The 12,136-nt window shown below is 43.5% G+C and overlaps 1 protein-coding gene across 1 annotated transcript in view; it reads left to right on the forward strand.

The window, feature by feature from the left end:
• The window catches only part of reln (reelin), a gene marked incomplete at its 5' end in the record, with an annotated part of 118,522 nt that overhangs the window by 42,544 nt on the left and 63,842 nt on the right, over positions 1 to 12,136 (forward strand). The window contains one exon of the mRNA XM_080001851.1: positions 4,653 to 4,791. Coding sequence (XP_079857977.1) covers positions 4,653 to 4,791 — 139 coding nt within the window. The remainder of the gene's footprint in view (positions 1 to 4,652; positions 4,792 to 12,136) is intronic.

Raw genomic sequence — 12,136 nt, forward strand, 5'->3', positions numbered from 1 at the left:
GCTCTCTGTCTTTATTTTTCCTGAATCTATCTTATTCCCTCTTTTTCCTTTAACTCTCTCTCTCTCTCTCTGTCTCTCTCTCTCTCTCTCTCTCTCCTCTATGTTTCCCCCCTCTTGCTCCCTGTGAATTTCAAGCATTTGATTCTCCCGTTCACCTCCTCCCCATCCCTTTTCTCTCTCCTGTTATTCTCCTGCCCTAGCTCTTCTTTTTCCACTCTTCATTCCTGCGGACATAATTTCAGATGCGTAATAGCAGCCTTTGTAAATTCAATAAGGCAGTGTTGCAACACTACTGTAACTATTGTGCAAGACTCTTTTCTTTTTTTTGATTATTTTTTTTTAACATGTGCTGTCAGCATGCTGGGCATACAACGCAAAGTATTTGTGCCATTGCATCTAGCACAGAGTTAATCTGCAAGTGAAGTTCAACTTCTCAACCTGCAATGCAACTCTATTAATTATTTAATCATCAAGAACTGCTGCAATAACTCTGTCCTGTGGACGACCTGTAGGATGAAGACGATGAAGAGCACAAATTTTTCTTGCACAGAACCTCCACAAATCCCCCTCTTTAGAGAACCATCTTACCATATTTTAGTCTGTAAACAACTAATCGTCATTACTTCTCCAAGAGGGGAAGAATCACCACAGGTGAGACAAATAAACAGAGAAACAAACAACAACATGTACCTGGAAAAACAAACATCAGACGACAACATGTGTGACGGGTCCATTGGTGAGTGCACGGGACTCATCCCAATTTGTACTAGTGTATGAGGTCGGAATTATATCGTAGCGCATCCAAGCAGTGGAAAAAGGCCCCTGCGTCCCACAACCGTATAGACACTCCACGACCGCAGGAGGCCCCTGAGGAGCCACGATAAACCAGTCCCAGAGGACGTGAGGAGACCCTGCACCCCTGAAGTGCCCACATACAACCCACCCCCACGTGCAGGCATAAGAATGGGTGTGGGTGCCTGGCGTGGACCACAGGTGGGTGGCCAGGTCCCATGCTGACAGACCAACACCGCGGCAGAACCACCCGCCCCAGCCAGCCAGATGGCATGAAAGTAGTCTACACTGGTATTGAGGGAACAATGAGAGCAAGCGTCTTTATCCATTGTGCAAAACTCTCATCAACTTAAAAAAAAAAAAAAGAGGTAGGAGCCTGTGTAGGGTCCTGCCTTGGACAACCCTGAGCCCTGATTCATGGGCGTCGTGTCGGTTGTTGTCACAATTTAAGTCTTTAAATTGTGACTTCCTTTCAGCATAAAGTTCTTGAATCAATTAATCCACAATTACTTATTTTATAGTCGTCAGTATTGGCCACCTTTTCAAACAGAATCTAGTGCCGCTTCATAACTCATCCATCCAAGACAACATTATGAAACAAACTTTAGATCTGGGTCAGTTTGAGAATTATTCAAGCTAATGTCATAATAAAAACACTTGAAAATTTGGTGGAAATTATAAGCAAAGAGCCACGTCCTGGGTTTCCCCTTTGAAATGAGTTGGAAATAAAAATGTTTGTTCTTTTTTCTTTGATGAGCAACAGAAAGATGGACACACTTTGCAAGATAAATTGTCCCGTTCTGCTCTCCACAAGAGACTTATTTCCTCAATTCCTCCTCTCAGTGCAGTGGAGTTGATCCCCAGGCGCCACGCTGCCCCTAAATACTCAGGATGGCCTCGAAATGAATGCAGACGCCAAATTTCCCCACGGGGATCAATAAAGTCTAGCTTAAAACGTCTCTGTCCCTACTTGTTTTGCCCACCTCCATTTACTCATCTCTCTCTCTTTCTGCCTTTAACTCGGACAAACAGCCGTCTCTTCTTATCCCCTCTCCCCGTCGCTACTTCTTTGTTTCTCTTTCCCTCTACAATTTTCTAGATAGTGTTTTGTGGAGCCTGTGTTATGCACATCGGTCGGGAGTCTCAAATTGCCTCCATGAAAGAGTGTGAGTGCAGCTCACTCTCTCTCTCCTTTGGCCCTGCCGCAAAAATTGGACACTTAGCGCTATAAAACCGATTCCTCGACTGCCGTGGTTGGAGCCGTAATTGCACAGCATGTGACAGCAATAGAATTCTTCTGTAAATTGGCAGTTGTGTGTGTGTTTGTTTGTGTGTGTGTGTGTGTGTGTGTGTGTGTGTGTGTGTGTGTGTGTGTGTGTGTGTGTGTGTGTGTGTGTGTGTGTGTGTGTGCGTGCACGCGCCCTGATGCATGCCCAGGGCTGAGAAGGGAGCGTTGTACAGGAATGTGAAAGCATATTTCCCCCAGTGCTGCGTATGCAGCGTGCAAGAAATTGTTCTGCCTCTTCATTTTACAGTTTTTAGGGTATTGTGGGTAAACACTGCCTGGATTCGGTCCATTCAGGCAAACAATGTTCACACAGCCACATACAATAATCTGTTGATGATGGAGCTACTTACATTGTTAAGCCTCTTTGTGAGCGCGAGTGTGTGTGTGTGTGTGTGTGTGGGTAACAAAATGAAAACTATAGGGAATAGGAAAGGCAGGCAGAAAAATAAAAATATATCAGTCAATTATAAAGTAATATATAAATGAACAAATTAAGTTAAAAAATTTAAAAAAAGGAGAGTGTTAAGGTTGGATGTTGATGGTTTGTACATCAACAAAGCAACAGTACCTAATGTTCCTGTTTGGCAGTGTACACACGTTGTACTGTTTTGGCAGTGTACGCACGCATGTGTGTGTATTATTATCATTAGCCACAAATCGTAGCCATTAAGCAGCAAGTTGAAGCATAGATGATTGCAGAACATCGTTGCCATTTGAGAGCCATTACTTCTCTGTTACTACACACCGCCGGCCTCCCTGAACACCCCTCCGCTCGGCAACAGGCTGCTCCGCTCGGCAACTCGTAAATCTGGCGCTCGCACAAGTTTTCTCAATCAAACGCAGACTCGCGCAGTGAGCCAACGAGACTACCGCGGATATTTATGGATTTAATCTCCGAAAATTGAGGGTAAACCGGAATGGAGTCATTTCTTTTAAACTCTGCTTTTGAGTTTCTATTGGCGAGACTGTCCAAGGAAAACAACAGAGAAGGTTGCACACAAGGGGAGGAGAAGAGATGGGGAAGAGAAGAGCAGATAGGAAGAAAGGGGAGTGAAAAAAATGCAATGATTGTTTTGGGAGGGGATTGGTTTTGTCGCTATTTTTTGTGTTTATTTCATAGTTATGGAATTCATTATTAAGTACACAACCTGTACATTGTGAAATAGTGATTCTTCATGTGTGCATTTGATGTATTAAAGATGTAACAAATTGAAATGTCATGCTCTAGGACAGGGCAAATACTATCATATCATATATATACTGTGCTTTAAATACTGTATCACTGTAAATGTGCATCATTACAAGATAATTTTGTCTATTTGTCTGTCTGTCTAAATATATCTTAAAATATGGTAGATCTATTTATTATATTTTCAGTGTTTATGACGCCGGTTTTCTCTATCTAATGTGACACTGGAACTAAAACTGCAGATCACCTCTTTACATAAAATAGACAAATATGCATGCATTGGACTATGCTTTGACCTGGAAGTCCGTCTTTCCTCATTGATTTGAACGTTACCCATGTTATTGCATTTTCCGCGTCTTTATGTGTCCACGTGTGACATCGAACATGGTTTTACTTTGATATGTGGACATCCTCCTCCTTGGTGCTGTAATGCCATTCGGTTGAGCCAGCATAGTATCGAACCGTTTGAAATGTCCCCGGCGGCTGTGGTGGTTTGTCCTGTGATGGATGAACGCCGGTGGAGCCCTGCCCTTGCACCCACGGCGTTCTGAGACTCCGCAGCAAGAGAAAGATTGTGTGACATGATGTCATTCTTCCCGCGGAATCATAGCCGGACAGCGGCTGTCATCAATAAGAGCCTGTTACCCGCCGGCAGCTCAGGGAAGACGGCGAGAAAGGCAACTGGTGACAGGAGGGATGTGTTTGTGTGTGTGTGTGTGTGTGTGTGTGTGTGTGTGTGTGTGTGTGTGTGTGTGTGTGTGTGTGTGTGTGTGTGTGTGTGTGTGTGTGTGTGTTTATATATATATATACAGTGTATATGTATGGTATGTATATATATATACTGTATATATGGATGTATGTATGTGTATATATGTATGTATGTATGTATATATGTAGGAATATATACATATATTATAAATATATTTAAATACTGTATATATACATATATATGTGTGTATATATGTATATGTATGTGTGTGTATATATATATATACTGTATATATGTGTATATGTATGTATATAGGTGTATATGTATGTATATATGTATACACATATACACATACAACAAATGTACAAATATATCCATATATATGTAACCACAGGCATATTCAGTAAATATATACTTTTCTAAGGTGCGATATGAAAGTGTAGGAAAGAGGAAGAAGAGAGAGAATGTCTGGATCGATATTGAAAGCAGAAAAGAGCTGGATGGAGTGATAGCTGTCTATACACAGAAATAAATCCACAGAAAAATAAAAATATACCTAAAATGTTGTTATACCTTCCAAAACTATCGCACAACTTTCTACATGTTACGTGTACAGCGTCTTTTTTCCCCCCCCCACCATTCTTGTTTTTGACTTTAGTTTTGTCCGTCCTCAGGTGTGATGCCGGAGCGGCAGTTCAGTGGGACGCAGTTCGTGTGCAGCGTGGTGGCGTCGCACGTCAGCCATCAGCCGTCCAGCAGCTTCAGCTTCGTCTGGATTGCTCCCCCGCCCGGCACCGGCTGCGTCAACTTTCTGTAAGTGTGTGTGTGTGTGTGTGTGTGTGTGTGTGTGTGTGTGTGTGTGTGTGTGTGTGAAAAAACGTGAAGGTGAAACAGGGATAAAGGAAAGTTTCAAAGAAAGATGGTCCGGTCGTATCGTAGATCAGCTCTGTCCTGCTGGAGGCTACAACCAGGCTGCTGCCCTGGCAGGGGTGTGTGTGTGTGTGTGTGTATGTGTGTGTGTGTGTGTGCGTGAGTGTATGATTGCATGTGAAGAAGGTAGCAGTAATGTGAGAAACAAATTTGCGTAGCACTTATTCAAAAGTTAAATGGAGAAATATAATGAATAGACACATAAATGATGACACGTCATCATCCAGATGTGGCTGGATTGAGCTAAAAGAGGTCCAAAAAACTTGAGGTGTGTTTCTACATTTTTGAACTTCGCTCCTTCTCTCTTTCTTTTTTCAACTTTGCATTTTCTCATATCTTGCCTGTCATGTTCTTCCTCCCCTCACATTCATACACCTGCATGCACGCAAGCATGCACGCTTGCCCTCTCTTTTCATTCCTTCCCTCTCTCTCTCTCTCTCTCTCTCTCTCTCTCTCTCTGCAAGGTTGCCTTGCTTACTGATTTACAGCTTGATGTTGATAATCAGTCAAAATGCAATTAGTAGCTGCTGCTGGGGAGGTGTAGAGGGGGGGGTCCAGTCACCCCAAAACAAAGTCACTGCAGCACAACACCAACCCACTCAGATAGAGACACACACACACACACACACACACACACACACACACACACACACACACACACACACACACACACACAAACACACATATATACACACAATTCTGAATTAAAGGATAGCATATTATGAAATGTATACAAAAAAACAGCATTTAAGTTTTTTTTGTGAATGAAAAATTATTGCTGTTCCATCTATGTAGCATTCTGTAGAATTCTCATCCTGAGGTGACCATGCCTCTTCTATTTTGTTTTTCAAATGGGGAAGAAGTCTATGTTGTCTGTGATGTGGTGCCTATTTGGTGGGCATTTTGAAAAATGGCTGCCATGGCCCTCTGGGGCCAAGTTTTCGGTGCCTTCATATCTATTTCTTCTCGTAACATATGAACCTTCATCTGACAAATCTGACACTTTTATTGAAAAGGCCCAATTGTCGTGCTTAAGCGCCCCACTGAGCTGTTGTGTATTTGACGAACGTCATTCGCGCAGTAATAAAAGAACTGATGACCTATTTAAACTAAACCAGCAAGTGAGGCACTGCTTTTGATTAACACATCCCCTGTTTTTATTTCACCATTATCTCAGCAGTTTAAAATTAGCAAATTAAACATTTTAAGAGCCAAAGAGCTCTGTATACATTTCTGGCAAGACGAGATAAAATATTAAACAGAAGCATTCATAAACAGATTGACCGGGAGAGAATCAGTCAGGGTAGTTTGGGGGGTGCCATTTAGAACACTTGCGCTTGGCCAAGTCGTCGGATTCGCCGGCTCCTCGTGCTGCCAAGGAAAGCACTAAACCCCCTTTCAGCAAAGTATCTGTTGAGCGTGTGAGTATTGTGTGTTTGTATATATTTGTGATTCCGCGCATGCATGTTTTACTCCTTGTGTTTGTTTAATGAGTGGAGCAGCGTTGTGCCAGTGGAGCTGACGGAGCGGCTGGCAGGGGTCCCAAACTGGGGTGGACAATAGGGCCCCTGCGGCTGACCTTATCAAAGTCGACCAGTCACACTCCAGCTGGCAGAACAGTGTCTTTCGCAAAAACTCAGACACACTCTCTTACCACACCAAACACTGTTCCACTTCACAGCCTCTCGTCTCCAATGGTGTCTCCCCCTCGGCTTCAAGGCTGGCCTCCCCAGCTTCGGTGACCTGACTCTTGGGTGAGGTTCTCTCACCCTGACCCGCTTCGGAAGCCAGGGCGGCCAGAGGCTTCTTCCTCGTTTTTCACGAAGCAGAGTTGTCAGCGCCGCTGCTCAGGAGATTTTATCAGTGGACTCTTGGACTCTGCTTGTCAATGTCCTCATGTTTGGAGTTGGGACAGTTTTTTTTTCCTCCTTACTGTTTGCTCCTTGTGTGGATTTGAAGAGCTTTGCAGTAACAGTTAGAGTTCTTAAGCTGCCTACACATGATAATATTGAAACTTTGGGTTCAACAAAGTTGTTCGCTGGTTGACCACCGAACCAAAATATAGATTGTGGTGTGGTGGTGGTCTGATTTAAGCAGCCACACCTTTCTTGGGTCTAGTTAACTGGGCCCGGGATCAGGGGTGGTACGCCTGTTGCTTGTCAGAGCAATCAACCAACGCAGACTAAGGGAGAGCCATTGTCATGACAACTTTTCATTTTCCAGTGTGTCCTGCCGCACTTCAGTGGCTTTTCTTGGGGCTCGCCGACACAGAGACAAAGGCCATGATGATATAAACACACCAGTTTAATGGATAGGGGCAAGATGTAACAAGCCGGGAGCAGATGAAAAGTTATCATGACAAAGGCTCTCCCTCCGTCTGTGTGGGGGGATGGGTGCTTTAGCCTGTATATGTTGATTGCTCTGACGAGCAACAGGTGTACAGCCACCCTGATCTTGGGCCCAATTAACGGGACACAACAGTTGCGGCTGCTTAAATCAAACCACCCCCGCACCACAGGGCTATCCAAATCTTATGTTGTATTAAATACATGTGCTAAGGCCTCAAACACACTTGGCTCTAACCTATTAAAAAGGATGCCACACCGCTTTGGGATTACACAACAAAAATCATTTATTTAACAAAACATGAAAATACTCACAAATGAGGAAACAATAACAGCAGGGAGGTCCGGCCCAAAAGAACAAAAGGATGGAGAAGCCTGGGCCAACCGCGCAGCGGGCCGTCGGACTAACAAAACAGAGGAAAAACTTAACTACAGAAATAAAGCCACGAGAACTAGACGACCAGACCTCCCTCCCCAAAAGAAAAAGGAAAAAAATATAGGGAGCCTAGACAAAAAACACTAAAGGGGGAGAGGGACCAAACAAAAGGGAATGCTGCCAGTCAGGAGTCTGACTCTCAACTGAGCCCTTTTTAAGGGAGGGACACTACAGGTGGAAGGGGCACCTGAGAGATGTGAGAGGAAGAGACGGACAAAGGGGAATAAGGGCAGAACAGGCGGAGCACGTAACAACATGTATATGCAGTTCATGCCTGTTCAAACTCATTAAACATTGTTACTCTGGGTGGAGATTATATCTAATATCTAATTCAACATATTTGACCACTATTTTCGAGTTTTATGTTTGAAAGTTAAACTTCTGAATCTTGCTTCTTGCCAACTTGGATTGGATCCCTTCATCATTAACTGGACAAGGACTGAACTGAACTTTGAGATTTTTCCGGGGATGTTAATTCCCAGAAAATGAATTGAATTGGGCTTATGTGTTGGGGAACCAATTGGGCATTCCGGATGAACAAACTTCTAATCCCCTCTGCCCTTGTCCAGTATCTCTTCCTAAAATGGTGCTATTGCCACTCCTCTTGCATTCCTCATGAAGGAGTCAATGGGTGTTTGAGTTAAAGCCACACAGCCTCTCCGTCCTTCACAGGTCCAGAGCTGCTCCTCGCTCGCATTAATATGGAGCCGGCGTGCAGTTTTATGGCCGATATTGTGGGAGTGTTCCTGGTAACAGATCACTAGCCGGGCCGTGATGGAGTGCGGTGACGTGGGCCTCCGAAAGAACTCATTTGCTGGGTGGCTGTAAATTACCACCCAGGGCAATGGGGAGGCCTTGGAGGAGAAACACATACACACACACACACACACACACACACACACACACACACACACACACACACACACACACACACACACACACACACACACACACACACACACACACACACACACACACACACACACACACACACAGTCACACACGTAAGACGTACAGGCGTACCCATAGAAATACTAATACATTTTAATATCAATGCGTCTGCTTTTTTAAAAAGACAGAACTGCAACAGCGGGGTAAACACATTACACGGTTATCATTTTTGCATAAAACAGCATCTTCCACTTTTCATTTTTCTTGGCAAATATGCCTGAAAGGCACAGCAGCCAGGGAACCATAGTGCATTACTGCACCAAGAACTTGTGAAAAATGCCAACTTCTTCCACTCCGTCTAAAGAGACACATTGTGTGTGTGTGTGTGTGTGTGTGTGTGTGTGTGTGTGTGTGTGTGTGTGTGTGTGTGTGTGTGTGTGTGTGTGTGTGTGTGTGTGTGCGTGTGCGATAAATGTGCATGTAGGGGTTTGTGTGTAGATGTGAAGGTGAGACTCTGAAGGTCTCATAAAAAGACAGGACTCCTCTTACAGCAGATATACTATTAGTGACTTATACCTGTGTTTATGTGTGTTACTTATAGCCTCAAGAGAAGCAGCGCATAAATATATTGTGTATGTGCACGTTTGCGTGTGAGTGTGTGTGTGTGTGTGTGTGTGTGTGTGTGTGTCTGTGTGTGTATGTGTGTATGTGTGTGTGTGTGTGTGCGTGTTTCTGTTAAAATGAAATACATTTCACTCAGGGCTTTAAGAACCCTCATCAGGTGCAATTATATACTTCTACCACTAGGCTTGGCTATTTCTGAGTGTATGTGTGTGTGTGTGTGTGTGTGTGTGTGTGTGTTTGTGTGTGTGTGTGTGTGTGTGTGTGTGTGTGTGTGTGTGTGTGTGTGTGTGTGTGTGTGCGTGTGTGTGTGTGTGGGTGTTTATCTTCGTATATCTGTGCATAGATCTTTGTCTGTGTCTGCTTTATATGCTGTATGAGTTCCTCCATTAAGCAACTTTTATGAAGGATAAGAAGCGGGAAGGTGGGCGTGGAGCAACTCGTCTTGTTCACTTTAATTGAACAGGAAATGGATCCCGAGCTGCAGTTATGGTGGATGTTGTGGATGCTGCCATCTGTTCGTCTGGTCCCAGCTCCGTCAGCGCGGCACTTTGCTCCGCTGCGATGGTTTCGTTTTGAGAGAGGACGTGATCATACAGTGCTCAAGTTGGAAAAGAACACTGCCCACCGGCAATGTAGAATATTTCACAAAGAAATGTATTGATTAATTTATTGTGTTTATTTACTTTTTTGGATAATGGAGTGGTTAACCATACATTTTAATTTGGAGAATATGCACCTTTGTGGACAGTGGGCCGACAGTTCCAGAAAGACCTTCTGAAAATACCTTCAAGTGCCAAAGATTTATTCACGCAGAGGCAACCAACCCAAAACCTCTTCATAACATCCTCAATCACTATCGGCATATTTATCTATTTAAGATAGAGATAGAGATAAAATAACATCTTATTGATCCCCAGGGGGAAATTCAGGTGTAGGAGCATTATTTACTATTTAATATGATATAGTAGTATATTTTGTTAACATTTTTCTATTCATTTATTAAAAAAGAAACAGACCCAAACCAGTCATGTCTATGGATGACAGCTCGGCAAACTCAATGAGAGGTCAAAGGTCAGAGTTCACAGAGTGACAGATGACTTTTTTTTACCCGGTGCCTTATTCCGACGGATAACACCTCCTTATTGATTTCCTGCTGGGGTTTTTTTTTTTTCTTTCTGCAGTCAGTTGATCAATGTGATTGAAAACAAAATCAATAGTTAATGAGGTCTGCTCATCTTTAAAGCTCCATCGGAGTCAAACGTGTTTGATGTTCCCAAGCTGCCCGTCTGACCGAGGAGCAGTCGGAATTTATTGGGGGAAGAATCTTGTCTTGGCATCGTGGGTGAGGAAATATGAGCGGGGATTTATGCGCTGCGGCACCGCGCATAAATCCTGTTGAACCCACGAGCGCTATAGGTTGGAGGAACTCCGCTCATATAATTTCTATTCTCATAAATCACATGCACAGTGACAGTGGATCTCACCTCTAAACGCATCGAACTCCCCTTAAACAGCTCTCGTTTCTTTAAGACGTTAATCAGCGTATTCACTTATTTGGACTCGAGAGATAAAATCCTTAAAGCTCATAAAGCATGCAGTGTGTGCCCTCACTGGCACTTTTCCGTGATAAGTGCAAATTCTAGACTCAGTTTTATCTACTGTAAACAGCTACCAAAGTGTCCACGACAAACCAATTGTGACACATAGATATTTCAACCAAGAAATATCGAGCTGCCCAAAACGCAATTCATAGACTGCGCATAAAATATGACCGCTACAAAAAAGCACGCAACACTAAAAATCGATCATATAATTAAAAATCAAAACGAACATAATAAACATTACTTCAGTGCCAAATTCGGGTCAAAATCTTTGGCGAGAAGGAAATGCATTGGAATTAGAGACTTAACAGCGTAAAAATGTTCAATTTTGTTCTTTCAATTTCACAGGATTTTTTTTTTTTTTATCACAGGATTTGAATCATATTTTAAGCTACTTAAAATATATATTTTTTGGTGTCACAGTTCACCATGTTTAAAAAAAAAAAAAATCTTTTATATCTTTTTGCTCTTCAGAAATGGGGTTCTAGGTGTTAGGGTGTGAGGATCAGGTTATCTTCATGATAAGCTCAAGTGACTATCTCCCCCACAGGGATTAGCCCTCTGAGATATTGTCTTATTTCCCAAGGGAGGGGGGGGGGGGGCTCAGTGCAACCCCCACCCGATTACCACCAAACGCCATCAAACAGACACACACAAGCACAAGACACATTTATATATCATACACAACCATTTCCAGACACCTCTGGCCTGATCGATACTGCCCTGACGCCGCCACGGCATGGCGTCTCCACCCCCCCCCCCCCCGCCTCTGATCCATTCCAGATGAAATAGTGCTCTGAGAAATTGGAAAATAAAATAAAAGGGTTTGATTCTAACTGCAGTGAAATGCACAATGCTCCAGGGAGCGGAGCGGCCCTGACAGATGTATTTGGCGCGTAATGATCTGCCCGCATTCCGAGCTGTCTGTCCGACTGACAAGATAAATGGCAGATATGATTGCGTGCCGGTGTCCGTCCCCTCGCCGTCCGCTCTGAGTAAATAGACGCTCCCACTCGTCTGCTTTTGTCCGAGACAAGCGCTCACAACGAGACGCTGTGTCTGTTTGAAGGACCCGACTATTTTCTCGAAATCTCTACTCAAAATGAGCTACTGTTCTCTTGGCTGAAAACAAAAGGTTGGCTTTTTTCTTGGTTTATGTCGGTAGGTTCCAGCCTTTCGTCAATACTGGACCTACTGTCCCTCCATCCGGAGTTAAATGCCGCTGTTGGGGGACAACTCCACAATGTGCTCAGTGCAAAAACTCACTCCACATTTCAGCCAAAGCTGAGGAGTAATTTACAAAAATGTGTTTGGTTTAATTGGTAAAATTC

The sequence above is a fragment of the Zeus faber genome (genome assembly GCF_960531495.2).
Source record: "Zeus faber genome assembly, chromosome: 6".
Lineage (NCBI taxonomy): Eukaryota > Metazoa > Chordata > Actinopteri > Zeiformes > Zeidae > Zeus > Zeus faber.